We start from the raw sequence: 20,968 nt of genomic DNA on the forward strand, positions 1-20,968 counted from the left end.
CTGGAGGCCTCATTTTAGGAGGGATGTAGAGTTGCTAGAACGAGTACAGAGAGGGCAACAAGAAAGGAGGTTCCCTTACCACGAGAGGCTTAAATTCTGCAAGTTGCAGCATCTGGAGACTAGGCACCTGTGAGGTGATCTTATTGAGGTACAAGGCCTTGAATGATTTGAGCAGGCTCAATGCTGATGGGATACTTCACTTGCTCAGAAGGGGCATAGATTCAAATTCATAGATTCTTTGTCAGTTGTTGAGTGGATATACAAGGTTTGCCTTTAGCCAGCAGTTAGTTGATTACTGGAACAGACTTCCATCTGTTGTGGAAGTTGATAACTTAAATAAATTTAAGGCTGAACTAGACAAACATTTGTAGTGACGTGACCGGATGGGTGAAATGGGAATGTGTTTTTTTTTTTTTTTTTTAGTTGATGCTCTATAAGCTTGCTCTTTTGCATCATATGCCCTGAACTAATGCTAATGTTGAATGTGCATATCTGTGCTGAAGTGCCTAACAGAAAGGTGCCACTTTAAGAGCCCAAACAGGCCTGACATATATCCGAGTGGGCAGTGTAGAATGTAATAGTATATGTCCTTGATTTGACTGTGGTTTGTGGCCCATGTCACCATTAAATACATGAACCCCTAAATTTGTTGCAAACATTCTTCCCTCTACTACTGCTATTCGGGAATCAAATACACTAATGGGGCTGAAATTGGTCCCACTTGTGATGCAAGTGGGTTGAATTTTGAAAATGTCCAGTTGTTTTTGCTGCATCCTACTTATTCTCCCCCCCCCCCGACCTTGCATCCTTACATTTCTTCTTCTTTCCTGCCCCAAAGTCCTTTTTTTGTGTAAAACGCTTTTCTGCTGATGAGGTCATTTTTCCTGCTGCTGAGTTGCGATTTGAACGACAGTCAAAGGACTTCTAGAAAACTGGCCTGTGGAAGTGTATTGAGAGGTGGCAAAATGTGTTATTTTGTCTGGTGACTGTTGAAAAAGTAATAAATAGTGTTTGTTTCAGCCTTACATCACAACTACTTCTGTGTGAATACAAATCTTTCTTGAAATATATATTATTAGTTAATCAATTTGTAATTAACAGGATACAGGTTAATTATTTACTTTTCACTCTTCTTTAATCACAGAAAATGAAAATTCAATCGAAAAAATCAAATGTGCCTGAAATGCAAATGCACTGCAAAGATTACCTAGCTAATTTATATTCTAGAGGGAGAACAGTATGACACATTTGAAAATATGCAGTAGTGCAAATATAATAAAGTATTATATTTCTGAATTACATGGAACTGTCTCATCTAATAAAGATAAAATTTTTAAAAATATTCATATTCTCATTTAAATACTAAAATTATGGTTGTGTTCATATAAACTTTTACAAGCAAAAATTTGTCCAAGTCCTTGTAAACACCTTTACATGTGCATAATTATTCTCCTTTTGCTTATACTTATCATAGAATCCTGTCAAACATTTCACATGATGAAAAGTGGTAACTGAAGTTTAACATTGACAAATGCAAAGTATTGCATATGGGTAGATGAAACTCCAGAGTGATGTACCAACTCTGTGGTTAGTAGAAAATGAAAGAGACCTGGGGGTAATTGTGCAGTCAGATATGAAGTTTTCTATGCAGTGCAGGCAGGCTGCCAGAGCAGGTCATGGGGTCTTGTCAATGATATATTGAAATTTTGCTAGCAGGGATATAAGGAGGTGATTATCCCCTTGTATAAGGCAGTGGTCAGGCCACACCTGCATATGCATCTGGAGGCCTCATTTTAGGAAAGATGTAGAATTGCTAGAATGAGTACAGAGAAGGGCAACAAGACTAGTGAGTGAACAAAGGGGTGCTCTTATGAAACAAGTCTTAAGTTCTGCAAATTGCAGCGTCTGGAGACTAGGCACACATGAGGTGATCTAATTAAAGTTTATAAGGCCTTGAATGGATTGAGCAGGCTCATTGCTGTTGGAATTCTTCCTCTTGCCCAGATTAGAAACCTGAGGTGGCATAAACTGAAATTGAGGAAAGGCAGTTGTCAAAGAGAAGTGCAGAAATTTGCCTTTAGCCAGCGGGTAGTTGATTGCTGGAACAAGCTTCCATCAGTCTTCGTGGAAGTTGATAGCTTAAATAAATTCAAGGAAAAAGTGGATGAACTTTTGGAGTGAATGGGATGGGTGAAATGGGAAGTTTTTTTGTTGTTTTTTGTTTTGTTTTTTCTGTATAAGCTTGCTTTCTTGCATCATATGCCTCTACTAATGCTGATGTGTACCATATGTTTGTTTCAAGTGGGTAGCCTGGAGTGTTCAAATTTTATCTCACACAAGAATCATGCTCTATTTTTTTCCCCATGAGCTGAGATAATTACTATTTATTATAACAAATAGGCCTGGTGTACTGGGGTCCATGGCTATAAAAGAATACAATGATATAAACCAGTAAAACGTATTTAATAGATAACACAGTAAAATACAATAGAAGCTTTTGAGACAGTTGTCTCTTTATTGTGTTATCTATTAAATACGTTTTACTGGTTTATATGATTGTATTCTTTTTATTGCTATTTATATTGCACCACACAAGTTTGAAAACTCATATCTGCTTTTTAAATAAATGGCACATGTAAACAATTGATACAGGACACGTGCCATGAGACAGTCAATACGTGTCTTTTAGGCAGTGAACTTTTTTTAGTTGGGCTTTGTGACATCTGAGGGCTGTTTCACAAAAAAAAAACCTAAGAAAAGTGATTTTTCTATTTTCATTATATGAATGGAGGCTGAACATAGCAGTTTTTTTTTTTAATGCTGCATAGTTAACATGTTAAATCAGAGTTACCCAGATTTCTCATATTGTGGGCCACTGTGTATTGTACTATTTTTATGAACTTTGTTGAAGATATGCATGGGAAGGATTTAAATGGTAAAATATGTAATATTGTGATAAGTAGAGATTGACTTGTTTTAATCCTACTCCACTTTTTGAGAATGTTCACAAAAAAAAAAAAAAAAAAATGCTTAGAGTTAAACATTTAGGGAATTTTTACATTGCCTTATAATGTAAAAGTACCCTGCCAAAATTGTAATAATGTTATTCCTCCCAAAAAACTAATAATTATAAGTAATTTTGCTTATAACTTGTGATCACACGTGTCATGAAAATAATAAGGTCATTGTATGCTACAGTTCACCAATTTGATGAATATCAGTTTGCTTAAACCCTAAGTGGTAGGATGGAACCTTATAGACATCTATATAAAATAGATAGCAAAATATCTATTTTATATTACTCATCAGTTCAAGATTAATGTTCTACTCTGCTTGACTTACTCATGACAGTCTTACTTAATGGTTTTTTTGGCAGAAAGATGTTATTGTTTAATCAGAATTATATGTGGAATGGTGTAACAGAGTATGCACCACAATTTGTATTTTGTGTTTTCAGCTTTGTGTAAAGAAGCCTGCTTGGATAGCTGGCACTATTGCTGTGGAACATTAGGTGTTACTAATTTTTGTTTGAATTATTATATAACATCGTTTCTTCCATTGTTTCTTCAATATAAGAGGTTTAAAAAACACTTGTTATTTTGATTTGTGTTTTCTTAAATTGAAATGTAATTTTTAATTAAAAAATAAAATTGCATTTATTTTTTTCACTAAAAAATTTGAAAAAATTACATTTGGTATTGCAATGCATAGTAAAATGTCAAGCATTGATATACTCCAAGCGAATATGTAATGGATTAAATATGTCAAAACAAAATATGCTTTCAGCATAAGTGCAATTTTCATGGTTTCAGATCTTTTTCAATGTTTATATATAATCATTTGAATGTTATTGATGCCACATTTGGGAAATATTTATTCAGATTATATAATGCCAGATCCTCAACTCTTATTATTATGAATTAGGTTGTTTGATTGTATATGTACAAGTCGTTGGCTCTTAATGTCTTTTAATGTCTCACCTGTGGTCATCATAACGATGATGACAACCACAGGTGAGAGTGTGACAAGAGTATCCACACACAAATTGAATGGGCAAGTAAGTGTGAATGCCTTATTATAGGTGATGTCAATCTGCCCCTAATTGATTAGAATAAGTGGGAGGGGAAACTCACCATGAGGAACAAAATTTTGAAATAAATTAGATGGTTATTATTTGTACCAGCATGTTAGAGAAAGTACTAGGGTAAGAATATTCTTGACCTCATCATTACTTAAGAATCAGATGGTATCACAAGGCTTGAAATACAAGAACCGTGGGCTGGTAGTGATCATGCATTCAATAGCTGGAAGATGAAGGAAAATATTGCAGTGGCTAAAGGTAAATGCACAAGTTTTAATTTCAGAAAAGGGAACTATGGTTGTTTAAAGTGCTACATATCATCTGTTATTTGGGCAGATTGCAGAGGAGGAATACAAATACATTAGAATCATGGAATACCTTTAAAGACAGAGAATTAGAAACACAGAAGCCATGAATGCATGCATACCATTTAAGAAAATATAACATGAGGATGCTGGGATGGATGAATACAGATCTGGCCAATTCTAAAATAGAGTAGAAAAAGACAGCATGGAAAGGTTATAGAACAGTGAAAAGTATTGAGGCCTACAACAGCTACAGTTTAATCTGTAATAGTATCACAGATAAGAGGCGCCCCCGTAGCCAGGTGGGCAGGAGCAGCAGTGCGTAGCACACGCTTCTTGATTAGACCGGGGTTCGAGCCCGTGATCACCAAATACGGAGGATGTGGAAAGGTCAGGGAATGACCACCGCACATCCCCGGAGCAATATGGCCTTAGTTGCTAATGCTCCTAAAAACCAAATAAACAAACAAACAGATAAGATTAGGGAAGCCAAGGCTGTATATGCGAAAGTACTGGTTAAGAGATCAAAGAATGGGGATAAAGAGAGTTTTCTCCTTTGTATTCACATACAAATGTATGTGAATACAAAGGAGAAAACAAATCAGCTCAGACCCTTGTGCACTGGGTGTGAGACAGTCTTGGACAACTCAACTGATGTTGTGGATGAATTGAACGGGTACTTTACATTTGTCTTTACTGAAGAAAGACTATGCTGAGAAGAGGCTATGCAAGTGAAGCTTAGTCATATGAGATTAGTAATTTTGCAATTACAGATGACTGTTAGAAAAACTTTCAAGCATAAAAGCAAATAAGGCTCCTGGAGATGATATCCAGTAATTTTGAGGGAGCAAGTCAGGGGTGTAGTTGAGCCATTGAGGTTAATTGTGAGGGCATTTTTGAACCTGGGAGAGATTCCTTTGGTTTGGAGAAATGTTAACATATAGCCAGTACATAAAGGTGATTCTAAGGGTGACAAAGGTAACTACACACTGGTTAGTCCAACTTCAGTGGTACGTAAAATCTTAAAGGCAGTAATCAAGAGTGCAATCCAGGGATATTTAGTTAGAAATGGCATTCTGAAGACACACTACATGTTTAACTAACGTGGTAAGCTATTTAGCTGTATGAGACATTTTAGCAAGGCAATTTGACACAGTTCCTAATGAGAAGTTACTGTATAAGCTGTAATGCGTTGGGATTACTGGAATGATTTTAAGATGGATTGCAGTGTTGGCTGCAGAGCAAAAGATTGTGATTAATGGATATTCTTCAGATTGGTGTAAGTGGGGTCCCCCAAGGATTGGTTCTTGGACCTTTGTTTCTGATTTTTATGAATGACATCAGCAAAGGGATAAAGGGTGTGATGTCAAAATTTGCAAATAATGTAATGATTGGAAGAGTCATTAATGATCAGTGCCAAGTAGTGCCCCTTCAGGATGACTTGAACAGCCTTCAAGAATGGTAATAAAAAGTGACAGCTATATTTTAATGCAACAAAATGTAAGGACTAACACTTGGAGAATAGCAACTCCAATATAACTTATACAATTGGTGGGGTTTAATTAAAAGCAGTAGAGGAAGAAAGGGATTTAGGAGTTACAATATCGACATTTATGAAGTTTATTGAACAGTATAAACAGGTGGCCAGAAAGCCCATGGGGTACTACAGATGATTTATCAAACAATATTTAGAGATAGGATATCACTGTATAAGGCAATTTTAAGGCCACATTTGGAATATTGTGTCCAAGTGTGGAGACCTTCATCCCTAAAAAAGACATCGAGCTCCTTGAAAGGATCCAAAGATGGGCAACTCATTTGGTGAGTTCAGCAAAAGTGCAACTGTATGAGGAAAGACTTCAACTATGTGGGCTTACAGAGCTTGGTAACCGGGCACCTTTGAAGGGACCTGATTGAGGTTTATAAGACTTTAAAATGAATGAAGGCAAAAGTTTCACTGTTATAAAGAATTCCAGAACTAGGGGTCAAAAATTCAAATTACAAGGGAAGAAATTTAGTCTAGATTATAGAAAGTTTTCTTTTAGCCAGTGAGTTGTTTGATTACTGGAACAAGTTACCACTATAGGTAGTTGAGGCTGACGGTTTGAAGAAATTCAAAGGTCAACTGGATAGTTATCTACGTGAGGAGGGAAGCGCATAATTTGTGTTCTAATCTACTTTTTTTTGGCTGGTGCAGCCAAAGCCTGTGGCTTCCTTGTGCTGAATGGCTAATACAGTCAGTCCTCATATAACACGTGTTTATACTACACAAATTCGATCATACATGATTTATAAATAGGGGAATGATATCGTATATAACACGAACCAAATTTGCTTATGCACGATTCACCTTTGTGTTTACAAGAAGCGGCAGTAAAACGCGGAATCACCCCAACTGAACGCAACATGGAATGAAAAGAAGATTCTGAAAATGTACAGTATTTGTTTTTATACAGTATCAGTGAAGGGGAAACACATTTCACCATAATAACGTAAAAACCCACACAATTCCAGCTATCGGTATTATCGTAAATGCAATTAGATCGAGTTTACTACCAGTTTATAACAGATTCCACTAGCAGAAATGCAACTGGAAATTGTTTTTATTGTTTTATGGTAGTAACCCTTAGAAATGTGAGCTAGTGAGGTGTTAATAGTGTGTCTCTGCCTTTACAGTGTTGTTTATTCAGCTGCTACATGTGTACAGCTTTGTTTATGTGTATCAAGCGTGCCTCCTCATTTTGTAATTGTGCTTTATTCCCTAAAAATGAGTAAAATTCTTAAAAGGTGTGAACAGGAAGCGTCCTGGTGAAGACACTACAGATTCAGAGAGAAAAAGAAAAGCAATATCGATACACAGAGGCAGACTGGGTCAAAAATTCTTACCCGGGAAAATTTGTAGATGCCTCATACTAGCGTTTATGGCCAAAATCACACTGGCCTCCGTCCCACCGGGGAAATATGAAATTGTGAAACACTGAGTGAAATGAAAGACTATGTGATATTGCACGTACTACAGGCTTAAATGAGGCAACGCCGAGAATTAGAAAGAATGTAAAGAAAATAAAAACAACTTTCATAGCAGGAACAACTCAAAGTGTAATTAAAATCTATTGGATCAAGACACAAAGAATTGGAAGAGATGGAACAGCTGTCATTTGTTTGGATAGAAAATCAAACAAAGAACAAATTTGCTCTTGATAGAAGCAAAAGCATTAGCAATATTTTATTACGTAATAGTCATAATAAAATACGTAAGTATTTTATTACGATTATTTATTGTGTTTGGTAATGTTTTGGTTACAAATGTGTGCTCAATCTTGAATGGTTGGCACCTACCGTATTTCCCCACGTATAAGACGCTCCCATGTATAAGGGGCCCGAAATTTGAAAAAAAAAAATGTATTACATAAAGTTATTGAACTCAAGTTTTATTCATCATAAAATTCATACAACTCATCACAGTCAAAACTCTCATCCGTTAGCTTGTCCTCATCTGTGTCTGATGACGAATCACTGTCTTCATATATTGCCTCGTCCTCAGTTCCATCCATGGCATTTGAAATGCCACACTTCTTAAATGACTTGACAACGATCTCAATCTTGATATTATCCCAGGATCTTTTCACCCAGGTACAAACTTCTCCTATAGTTGGTTTCTTCACTCTTCCTGCTGGTGTCAAATTGTCCCCAAAATACTTCATCCATTCGTCTCTCATGGCAGCTTTGAAGGGTTTGTTAATGCTGACATCAAGTGGTTGGAGCTGGGATGGCAAGTTTTGTTTTTTGCTCTGCAGCAATCTTCTTTGTGTTTTTTGTTATGTGTGCCCTGAACTGATCAAGCACCAATAGGGCAAGTTTGCGTAAGAGCCCACCTGGTCTCCTGCTCCAAACTTTCTCAAACCAGATCTTCATCCCATCCTGATCCATCCAACCAACCCTTGTCATGAACGTGGACAATCACTCCTCGAGGAATGTCTTCTTTTGGCATTGTTTTGAGTTGGAAAATCAGCATAGGAGGCAGCTTGGTTCCTTCGGCACAACAAGCTAGAACAACTGTATAATGGCTCTTTTCATGTCCACTTGTCTTCACAGTTACAGTTTTCACCCCCTTCTTATCAACAGTTCTGTTACTTGGGACATCAAATTGAAGGGGGACTTCGTCCATTTATATTTGCATATTTGCAATCTGTCCCAACTCAAACTGATGTGTCTTCCGACATTGAATGACAAAACAATGAAATTCAAGGACGTTCTGCTCATAGCTTTCAGGCATCTTTTGGGCAAGTCTGGTGCGTGTATGCATGCTTAGTCCATTCTGTTTCATGAACCTGAAGCACCAATTGTGTCCTCCTTTGAAATCAGTAACTTCTTTTTCATCAGCAATTCTTCTTGCCTCATGCTGAACCATCTTTGTGGACACAGGAATTCCAATTGCCCTTTGCTCCTCAATCCATATCTTCAATTCCCTCTCTAAATCAGGCCATTTTGCTGACTTTCCTCTCATGGCCTTCTTCTGCGGTGGCGTTTTCAGTAGGGTTTCTTCTTCCCATAGCCAGTCTCGGATTGTTTTCTCAGTTGGAGGAGGACCAAACTTACATTCAGCAGCACGATTTCCATTCACTTTTGCAAACTGGATCACTTTTAACTTGAATTCAGCACTGTATACGAAAATCTTTTCTGAGCCATTTCTGGGCAGACAGTGGCAAAACGTTACCTAATATACTGGTAACAAGTGTGAAACAATGAGCGCAAAGACAACAAGCGCGAAAAAGCAGGAAATGCAAGTAAAAAAAATCTACAACCACTGTATAAGACGCACCCAGTTTTTAGACCCCAAATTTTTCGAAAAAAGGTGCGTCTTATACGTGGGGAAATACGGTAATCCTATTTTTCCCATAGGGCCTGTTGTTCATATCGCACGATTTTGCATTGCACGAGGGTTTCTAGGAACACAACTGTCGTGTTATACGAGGACTGACTGTACTAATAACAAACATGGTGACACCCTGTGTGTTTTTGTTTTTTTTTTAATTCTGTTTGGAACATGTGTTTGGACAGCTGACAGCTATGCTTGGCATTTTGCTATTCGATTGAAATACTTATTAAATGTATTTTAAAAAAAATTTTTGATAATATTTAAATATATTTGGAAATATAAAAATGTTGTTTTTCATATTTATTATTTTCAAAAACAATAATAAATTATACAATAATAAACAAAAATAATAAACAATATTTTTTTATTACTGGAAAAATGTAAAGACATTATAAACATAAAATACAGTCACAAAACTTTTCTTCCATTTTCAAATTTATAAAATTTGAAAATTCAGTGCTCAAAAATGTAGCATTATACATTTGGATACATTTCTACTTATATATTTTATATATGTGTGTTGCACCCATTGTATGTAAATATATGGGTGATTCAGGAGAAATAGTAAATATTTTGGGAGGTTATAGTATCGATTATTCTGAGTAAAAAAGTTCATATAAACATGTGTCCAATTTTCAATAGATATGGAGATACAGCTGTTTGAAACTGGCATGCACAAAGCCATTATGAGAGGTATTAAAGAACAATACATTACTTATTGTTTGTAATTATTGACTTTTTGAATGATACAAAGCACAAATAATTGACGAAGTTTTTACAGTTCACAATAAATGTTCGAAAATCCTACCGCCAACCTCAATGCACTTAGCAACTTTTGTGGTGGTATGACGTGTTGTTCTTCTGAGGTCACCTTGGTGTTCCTTTATGAAGGCAGCAGTATTCAAAATGTGTGCAAGCAATTAGTCTCTTGTATTCACCTTTTCTTTGTATACTGCGCTTTTCATCCATCCCCACAAACAAAATTCTAATGGAGTGAGGCTTTGGGGACCACCGTGGCCGATCCATTGTTCAGGGAAAGTTCAAAGTTCGATTTAGATATTGTATCACCAGATGGGTATAATGTGCAGGAGCTCTGTTATGCTGAAAGTACATACCAATCCTTGTAGCCAAGGGAACATCCTCCAATGTAGTGGATGTTGATTTTGCAGAAATTCTAAGTAAATGGGCCCTGTAAGAAGATTTTGTATTACAACAGGCCCAATCAATTGATTGTCGATGATACCGCACTACATATTTACAGAGAAGCGATGTTGAAAATTTGTTTCTACAGTGGCATGTGGATTTTCATCTGACCACCTATGAGAGTTATGGGTGTTGATATCGTCACAGGTGAAAGTAGCTTCATCGCTGAACAATATTAATGGAATTAATTTGCGATTAGCATTTATTCACCAACAAAATTTCCATCACCACCGGGTGTCGTCTCCTGGTTGAAGGTGTTGCACCCACTGTATGTGAAATGAATACTAGCTGTAATGTTTGCCATACTCTACGTGTAGAAATTCTTTGTGTGCTAATAGTAGGACTAAGTTCTACTGACTGAAGAATGTGTTCTTTTCATACACATTTTGTTCATTTGCACATTCAGAAGAAATATGAGCATTGGGTGTAAACCACGCTGCATGACAGTCACGCATTGTGGTGTAAATGCTCTTGAATCCGGTATTCTGCGGTTAGGAAACCGTCGATGGTATTCTCTACAAGCAGCAGTAGCACTTCCACCACAAAAACCGTAGACAAACACTATATCGGCATATTCAGCATGTGTGAAGATGTTCTTAACAACACTTCTAACACCAAACAGCTTCAGGTTATAACTGCTTCTTGGTCACATCTATTCAGGGAGCTGTGCGTGACAATTTCAAACAGCTGTATTTCCTTATCCATTGAGAATTGGACACATATTTATACAAACTTTTTTACTCAGAATAATCGATACTATAACCTTCCAAAATATTTACTATTCCTCCTGAATCACCCTGTACATAGTAAACTCCCATTATACTTCTTTCTGGGAAACCAATTGTAAAGGTCCCACCAGTTGTGGGGCCCCTTTTTTGTGGACTGGTTTTTTAAAATTTTTTTTCAGTATTATTTTGCAATGTTTGAGGCAATGGTTTATATGTAAGTTGAAAGCCTGTACACTTACTGTACTATCTTTTTACATGTTATTAAAAAAAAAAAATGAAAAATTTTAGAAAGGTATGATTAATTTAAAGTAAACATATTTTCAGTATTATGAATGAACATACAAAAAGTCAGTGATTAGTGTACCAGCAAAAAAAGTAGACAAACAGTGTTGAATGTAAAAAAAGCTGAGAAGAGCTATTGTTAATGCCAGGATAGCAGAAAACTGCTTTGAGTGAACTTGTTTTTCACATATATTGAATCTACTGAAAATTACAAGATTTGAACAACATACAAAAAAATATTCATGTTTATGAAAAACATTCCTGGTATGCTGAACCTACCTTATTCATCTGATTTGGCATCATGCAACTTTTGGCTATTCCCAGAATTAAAACAGGTGATGAAAGGAAAATGATCCAAGTTAATTCAAGAAATCCAATCAAAAGTGATGGCCCTTCTAAATGCATTCATGAAAGATTTACAAATATGTTTTGAACAGTGGCAGGCATGATGGAACAAGGATGTGATTTCAGGAGAAGATTATATTGAAGAACATTAACAATGTATTAATTTATCATTGAATAAAATTAATTATTTTTAACATTCACTGAACTTTTTGATGAAATCTTTTTGTGTACAGGTTGGTCATCAAGTTTTAAATTTTAATAACTAAAGTTATACAAATGATAGAACTGTTTAGTAAAAATTATATGAAAGTTCAGGTCTTAAAGTTTTTTTATATAATAATTTCATCCATATAAATCTGATTTTTCTTTTGTTGTATTTTTATTTTATATTTTATCAGTTTCTCTTTTATTTGCAGCTATTGAATGACTCCAAATGACGACAATTAAAGAAAAAGTTCACTGTGTGCTTTGGCTTGCAGAGTTTAAATTAATAACAGCTGTGAAAAGAAAGTTCACTACTCATTAAAAAAAAAGATGCACCCCATTAAAAGTCAATAAGTAGATGGATGAAAAATTTTAAAGAAACTGGATCAGTTAATAACAAACCACGATCTCTGGGAGACCCCAAATCAGTCAACAATGATGGCAGCCATGTTGAAGTTTAATAATTAAAAACTGCATTAAGAATAAAACTTTAAGACTTAAAGATATAAAAATAATGGAACTATTTTTACTAAATAGTTCCATTTTTTTGTATATCTTTAGTTATTAAAATTTAAAACTGGTGCAAGACTTTGACCACCCTGTATATTAGATATACATGTAGTGTTGCCTATTTTATGTAATAATTCAATCATAAAACATTCTGTCTGATGATAATGTAACAGCCATATTTTTTTGCATAAAACTAAATAAACATAATTGCAATAACTACTTTTGCCTCATATCAGCATATTTCACTTAATAACTAATAAATCAAATTACATTTGACACTTCCTAAATTACTCAAGTATATTTAGGACAACTGCCATAAATCTTGAAAAAGGTGATTAATGCACAGTATCATTTCAGTGATGGATCTGAGAGGCCATCTGCTACCATTATCAATTTAAACATTATTTCACTGTTTTATTAGTTGTGTATTGGTTCTAGAGTAAAAATTTTAATATGAATTATTTTGTAGGCTGTTCGTTATAGTTTGTATGGACGACCAGGAGCCTGTTATATAGATATACCAGCTGATTTTGTCATTAATGAAGTTATGTCAAAAGATGTTCCATTTGTTTCAAAATGTCCAGATCCTCCTCCTTGTTTAGCCTCACCAGATGACATTAGAAAAGCAGTAGATATACTTATTACTGCCAAAAGACCTTTAGTTATCATTGGCAAAGGTATCTTTCATAAAATACATTGCTTTATATTTCTGATGTAAAACTTAAAATCTGTATTTAATTGACAGTTAAAACATTCTGTTAATGGCAAATGTCCAATTCTCATGATTAGTAACACTGGTATATGTTTGTTAAAAAAAAAATTTTTTTTTTTTTTTTTATACATGTAGGTTGAATTTTTAGGTACTGATTCTACTTCTGTAATTGAGCAATTGATTTTGCTCTGTCCTGTCAATATGTTGCATAAAATGAAAAGTAAAATTTGGTAACTAGCAAATTATATACCAGGTTTGATCAAAAAGATTAAATTAATGATCTTATAATCTAAAAGATGGCAAGTGGGGCTTACAGCAACATCTTTTGGGCATTCACACCCACACCAAGTTTTAATTTCGTTGTTACAAAGTCTAGCAGAAAGCTGCTGAGTGATTTTTTTTTTTTTTTTTGCCAGGTGTACTGAAAATGACAAAATTTTAAATGTGTGACTGAAAAACAGTTTTTTACCAACAAAAGCATTCCTATTATACCACATTATTCACCTCATTACCCACTTTATTCATCTGATTTGGTACCAAGTGACTTTTGGATATTCCAAAAATTAAGAGGACATGAAATGATATGAGGCAATTTAAGATATCCAGTCAAACAAACTGCCCAAATGCATTTAGGCAGGCACAATAGAACAGATGTGTGGTTGCAGAAGGTGTTTATTTTAAAGAATATCTACAATATAAACATTTATCATTGAATAAAATTATTTTCAGCATTCACCAAACTTCTTTAAACTTTTTATGTCAATGCATTTTGAACATTCTGCAGACTGTCTTCAGTACAGGTTATGACAAATGGTAACATACCCAGTCTTCTCACTAAATCAGTACTTAATGATTCAGCAGAGGTTTTCTTTTGTAGATGAATGAATTTGCACTTTTTTTATTTTTTTAAAATTATTTTGTGCTCATCACATGAACCATTTTCAACACCAGTAGTAGTCTGCCATGATAGCCTTATTCCATATACCCTATCTTTTTTCCTTAGTTATGAAGCCATTTTTGATGAAGTCTTTAATGAAGCCACTCACCTCCCTCTTTACTCACTGTGACAAAGTTCTGCAGAAAGTATCCAAGGCAGAAAATGAACCTTCACACTTGTTGCAGCCTGTTTTTTTTTTTTTTTTGAAATTACTAAGCACGTTTTTTAACAGTCTTCTCGTCCTTCGATTTATAAATGCCTAAAAGTTTTTCACAACATCCTTGAATGTTAACCAAGTTTCTGCTTCTTTCTGACCTAGAATTAGTGATGAATCTCAATGAACACAGGCTTTTATGATTTACTTCACTCACTCATTATTAGTAGCAGGCTTTTATGATTTGCTTCACTCACTTAGTATTAGTAGAGGCAAGTGATGCAAGAAAGCAAACTTATATAGCATCAGCCCAAAAAAAACCACATAACCCTTCTAATAAGTATCATCTGTAAACTTAGTTCATATTTTACCTAAATAATGGTTTTACAAGATCCACTTACAATACAAAGTCCAAGGACATTGTGACTCAGATGGAAATGCCTGTGGGCATTTCTGGAATGAGTCACAAATTCATCATTTGTATAGCCTATTACATGTATTCTAAGGTTGGTCTAGTAGACAAACCTAGCTCAACTGACAATTCTTTTCTTTGCACCCAACGTAAGGAGTGTACCGATCTCAAATTAGAATTTGATGCATTACTAGAAGAATTTGAGTCACTGAAGAAACGAGTGCTTGCCCTAGAAACAAATGTAACTGGGAGCTCATCAGGAACTCAAGTACCTTGTGACCTGCCATGTGATGCACCCCTGATATGGGTCCCAGAAAAGACTTCCCTGGTTGAGGTGATCTCATTTTATTGTCAGGGAAACAAGTAAAATTTTTTGTAATAAAGATTGACGGACCCGAACTAGGAAAACATTTGTTGGGACCAACAATTGATGATGTTACCACCAGATTGTCAGATTTTAAGGGGGGAATAAAAAAGATCATTATTATTCATATGTGGTCTAACAATATTAAACAAACATGACCTGACCATTTGTTGGATAAATACAGGACCATGCTGAAAAAGTGCCGTGAGTTAGGTCAGAATGTGTATGTGCCTGCAGTTCTGCCCAGACATGATAGGAGGGATTATGTGGTGAAAGCCTTGTGGAAATGGTAGACAAACCTAGATAACTCAAGACTTGAGGGAATCTGCAAAGCCCTAGGGTGGAAAGTTTTATCAGGTGGCTTGCACTTGTAGGTAGAAGGAATCTATTTTATAGAGATGGCATTCATTTGAACAAAGGTGGTGCAAGAATTTTGATAGTAACATTGAGAGTGCTTTAAGGGTTCAGGAAAACTGCTAGTTGGAGGGGAGGAAGAGTAATATAGATTTGCTATCTGATGGTATGAGTGAAAGTAATGCTTGTATTTACATCAGGAATTCTTGTTTGTTGCTGCAGCAGTCAATGTTGGAAAAGTGCTCTGAGGGTAGCAACATTTTAAATGAGCAAGAAGATAAAGGTAGCAAACAAGGCCTAAATAACTGTGTGTCAGGGTAGTAGACAGTAGAAAAATAATTAGTTTTAACTGTGTTTACAGTATTGTCAAGGAGTGTTGTCAATAAAATGGCTGAATTTGAACTCCTGATTAGGACAACTAATGCTGACATAATAGGGCTAACACAAACATGGAAATTTGGGATGATGAGTTCCACTACAGGTTAAATAATGTATTTAGGGAGGTAGGAGGAGTGGTGAGGTCATGCTTCTTATCAAAAGCAGCCTGAGAACAAAATGAGCTTTTGCTGAGCCTGAAGTTATTTCTGTCAACATAGAATCTGTTTGGTGTGATGAATTAGTTGGAAGCAAAGGTATAATGAGAGTGGGAATAATCTACAGACCAGAAGATTGTGAAGTGTGTAAAGAACGTCTCTACATGCAGATGGAATGGGCACGCAAGCACAAATGTCTTATTACAGCTGACTTCAGTCTGCCCCAGATTGATTGGAATAAGTGAGAGGAAACTCACCACTGGGAAATTTTTTTTTTAAATAAACTAGATTATTATTATTTGTACCAGCATGTTAGAGAAAATACTAAGGGTGAAAATATTCTTGACTTCATCATTATTCATGAATCAGATATCAGAGGGCTTAAAGTACAGGAACCATTGTCAGGTAGTGATCATGCAATTGTCAATTGGAAGCTAAAGAAAGGTGTTGCAGTAGTTAAAGGTAAAGACACTGGTTTTAATTTCAGAGAGGGGGACTTCGACAGTGTAAGGCACTTCATGGTACCTATTAATTGGGTGGGTTGCAGAGTTGAGGGCAAATACATTTGAATTATATAATACCTTTAAAGAAAATATCACAGAAGCCATGAACACATAAATAAGAAAACATTGCAGGTGGTAATGCCAAAATGGATGAATGCCAAGCTGGCTGGTCAAAAAGAGCAGAAAAAGATAGCATGGGATAGTTATAGAGTGACGAAAAGTACTGAAGCCTACAACAGGTACAAGTCAATCTATAATAGTACCACAAATAAGGTTAGGGATTCCAAGGCTACATAATTTCTCATATACATTTAAAAAATCCCATTTCTCTCTCAGAGAGCAAAGAATGTGATTTTTTTTATGTATGTGAATACAACGAAGAAGAAATTAAATCAGATCAGACCCTTGTGTAATGGGCATGGGAAAAGCCTTAGGTAATTCAGCTGATGTTGCTGATGAATTGTACAAATATTTTGCTCAGTCTTTACTGACGAAAGACCTTCATGTGAGGCAAGGCTGAGCTACATGAAATTAGTGACTGTTTATTGTAAAAACTTTCAAGCACAAAGCCAAGAAAGGCTCCTGGAGTTGGTGGCATATTGAACCATTGAGGTTAATTATGAGGGCATTTTTGGACTTGGGAGAGTTTCCTTTGGATTGGAGAAGTTTAGTCTGACCTCAGTGGTAGGGAAAATCTTAGAGGCAATGATTAGGAGTGTGATCCAGGAACATTTAGATAGATGTGGCATTCTGAAGGACATGCAGCATGGTTTTGATAAGGGAAAATCATGTTTGACTAACTGGGTAGGCCATTTTGACACAGTTACTCATGAGTTGGATGTTAGGAATAATTTTGACATAAATTTATTTGGATTTTAGCAAAGCATTTGACTCAGTCCCTCATGAGAAGTTGCTGTATGATCTGGAACATATTGGGATTACTAGAAAGATTCTAAGATGGATTGCTGGGTGGCTTCAGGGCAGAAGGAAGAGGGTTGTGATTGTGGATCTTGATGTCTTGATGTGATTGTGGATCTTGATGTCAGGAGTGAGGGTTCCCAGGGATCTGTTCTTGGACCATTGTAGTTTCTGGTTTTCATAAATGACATTGATGAACGGATGGGGGGCTTGATGTCAACCTTTTGCAGACAATGTAAAGATTGGTAGCGTTGTTAATGATCAGTGCTAAGCAACGCTCCTCCAGAATGACTTGAACAGGCTTCAAGATTGGCCAGAAAAGTGGCAGCTATGTTTTAATGTGGCAAAATGAAAGGTCTTACACTTGGGGAGTAGCAACCCCAAAATAAATTCCTCTACTAAAAAGAGTAGAGGAAGACAGGGATCTGGGGGTTATTGATACCAGTAGCTGTGCAGTTTTCTGAGCAGTGTAGGCAAGTGGCCAGAAGGGCCCATCTGCCTACTGAGTGTCCTATTGATGTTTTTTTGAATGTTATCCTGTAGAAATAGGGAGTTTAATAGCTCCCCTGCATAGGGCACTTGTGGGACTGCATTTGGGATACTGTGTTCAAGTATAGAGACCTTATCTGAAAAAAGTCATTGAATTTCTTGAATGTGTCCAAAGATGGGCAACTTGCATGGTGATCATGTGAGGAAGAACTGATTGTATGGTCTTGTTGGCAACTTCACACTTCAGAGGTGACCTAATTGAGGTTTATAAGGCTCTGAGAGGGATTAGTAAAATGAACGAAGGTGGAATTTTCACTATTATAAATAATATCAGAACTAGGGGCCGTAAATTCAAATTTGAGGGGAGGAGGTTTAGACTGGATTTTAGGACTTTTTCTTTTAACAAGTTGATTGCTGGAACAGGTTGCCTTTGCAGATAGTCGAGGCTGATGGTTTGAATAAATTCAAAGGTTAACTGGATAGTTACCTGTGTGAGTATGGAAGCACATAATTTTTATTCTATTAGCTATGTGATGTTTTTTTTTTTTTTTTTTTTTTTTTTGGCCAGTGCAGGAAAACCCTGTGGCTTTCTTGCATGATATGGCAAATACTATTACTATTGCTGCATATGTAACAGTTAGTATTAGAAATAAATTGGATCACTTTTTGGATATTTGGATATCTATATAGCATGGGTTTTAATAGGACTTCATTACATTAAAAACAAAAATTTAGGTATTGCTTTGTTGATTTATATGTTGCATACATTGTTTAAAAACTATTTGTTGTTTGTGTTGTGGATACGCTGCAAATTCACTTTTTTATTGGATTCTTAATGGATTATAAATAGAAATAAATTTCCATTTATTCTCTAGATGGCCAGAAGAGTTCACAAATTCATCATGACTGCGTATGTGCTGAATTATTAATGCAACCAAATTTTTAGTGCCGCAGTCAATGATTTATAAAGCTCTGAGGCCATGCATTTTTTATGGCAGCATATGGGCTCAAACCCACAACCTCATTATTTGTGGCTGCACATGCCACCTACTGGATCATGGCTGGTCCATAACTACCCCTCCATTATTTTCCAAGGGAGGTCAGGTGAGGTGGCAACTGAAACTGCTTACAAATAGTATAGTTTATATGGATTTGGGTTAATATTTAAAATCATACAGATGTTTTGAATCTAATTTTCTGTATATCATAATTACTTAAATTGAATTGCTTATTTTAAGATGCATTAAGCCTTCATTAAATTATATACACTTTATTTAATATGTTCTTTTATGTGTAATTTAAATATTTATGTTTGGATGTATACTAAGTTTCACTGTTGCTTTTATTTAAAAAAAAAAATGAAATCATTGAAATCAACAGTAATTGGTTGATTAGACCACTGACATCTAGAATTTTCTCAGTTCTGAAAGAGCTGAGTTTCCCAAACACATCATAGTTACCCCACCCCATTGGAGCCAATATCCAAACAAGATTGTGTTTTGAAATGCAGTTTCAAGAATCTATGGTCATATGGCATATGAATCTTATTATTGCATTATTCATGAATAATGAATCAAATTAGTATTGTTCAATAGATTTTTATCCTTCTTAACATTAAGAAAGTTTTAAAAATTCTTAAGACTTCAAAAATCCACAACTGATAGTATGTACTTGTGAATCATGGATTAAACAACGTCTTTTTTGAAAAATTCGAACATGACAAATTTTTTACTGAATTTATGCAGCAAAATACCTTTTAATTTTAATGAGAAATTTTTCACAAAATAAGCTTGATAATTTTAATGGAGAAATTTAGTTATAGGGGCTTGGTGGTTTAAGAGGTATTATTTTTACCTTTGAACATCCAGAGATACAGGAGCATGCTTATATGAATTATTTTTTATAAACTTAAAAAGTAACTTTTAAGTCAAATTAATTTTGCATTTGTGATATAGTTATATGCTTTTTAAAAAAATAAAGTGACAGTAAAAATAAATGAATATGGATAATTTCCATGGTAAGTATTTAAGAAAAATAAATTTTTCTTTTTGATATTTACCTTCTTAACATTAAGTGATGAGATTAAAACTAAATCAAATTATATTTCAATTTTATGTAAACTTTTTAAACTAATTTTTCTTTTTAAATAAAATATATATTTTTTTTGCTTGCCAGGTTCAGCCTATGCTCATTCAGAATCAAATGTTATAAATTTAGTGAAAAAATATGAGCTTCCTTTCCTTCCTACACCCATGGGTAAGGGTGTGGTTCCTGATAATGATCCATTGTGTGTGTCTTCTGCCCGTTCAAGGTAAGTTTATTTTTGGCAAGTTTAATCCGATGTGTGTATTTTCTCATAGATCGATCTGTAAATGAACTGGCATACAATTTTTAATAAACATTGTAAAGTGAAGAATTTTGCCACTTCACTGGTGAAGAATTTACGCTAAAGATGCATAATCATTTAATCACATATGTGATCATCACAAGACTTATGCAAATTTTATATTTTGTTTTGTATTTTTATATTTTAATTTTGGGCTCCAAGTATTGGTAGTGCTGTCCACTCAATTCAGAAGAAAGGGAAAAAAATTACACTTTCTCTCCTTGTGTCCTCTTTTTTTTTTTCAAATTTTTTAAAACATTTCTTAGTAATAAAAGCTATCGAACAATAGCTACTTTGATTCTTTATTCAGGACTGATACTAATAATGAGATTCATATCTCATATGACATGATTCTTGGAACTATATTTCAAAATGAAATATTTGTAAAAGAATAAGAGAAGTTTACCTCAATATGATACATAGAACACTTCTGTATGATACTCTCTAAAGATTAAAACAAATATAACATTACAGTAAAAATTAGATTAAAAAATTAATAATATTACATTACAGTAAAATATAAATTGAAAATAATTAAAAAAAAACAATTGAACACAATTAAAAATCAATTTAACACAATTAAAAATTAATTAAAAAATTAAAAGAATTTAACAAAAATATTGCAAAACCATTTTCCTTCCTGAAGCTGACAGTGCTTTTTGACCATAT

At 34.8% G+C, this 20,968-nt stretch overlaps 1 protein-coding gene across 2 annotated transcripts in view; it reads left to right on the forward strand.

Annotated features, from left to right (window-relative positions):
* Positions 1 to 20,968, forward strand: part of Hacl (2-hydroxyacyl-CoA lyase) — a 182,099-nt gene that overhangs the window by 48,814 nt on the left and 112,317 nt on the right. For both annotated transcript variants that reach the window (XR_016547389.1, XM_090381322.1), the window contains exons 7-8: positions 13,007 to 13,214; positions 20,089 to 20,224. Coding sequence is in view for 1 of the 2 variants with exons in the window: in XM_090381322.1 (XP_090237448.1) it covers positions 13,007 to 13,214; positions 20,089 to 20,224 (344 nt within the window). In the remaining variant the exon portion in view is untranslated. The remainder of the gene's footprint in view (positions 1 to 13,006; positions 13,215 to 20,088; positions 20,225 to 20,968) is intronic.

The sequence above is a fragment of the Mastigoproctus giganteus genome, chromosome 1 (assembly GCF_048544385.1).
Source record: "Mastigoproctus giganteus isolate SK-2022 chromosome 1, ASM4854438v1, whole genome shotgun sequence".
Lineage (NCBI taxonomy): Eukaryota > Metazoa > Arthropoda > Arachnida > Uropygi > Thelyphonidae > Mastigoproctus > Mastigoproctus giganteus.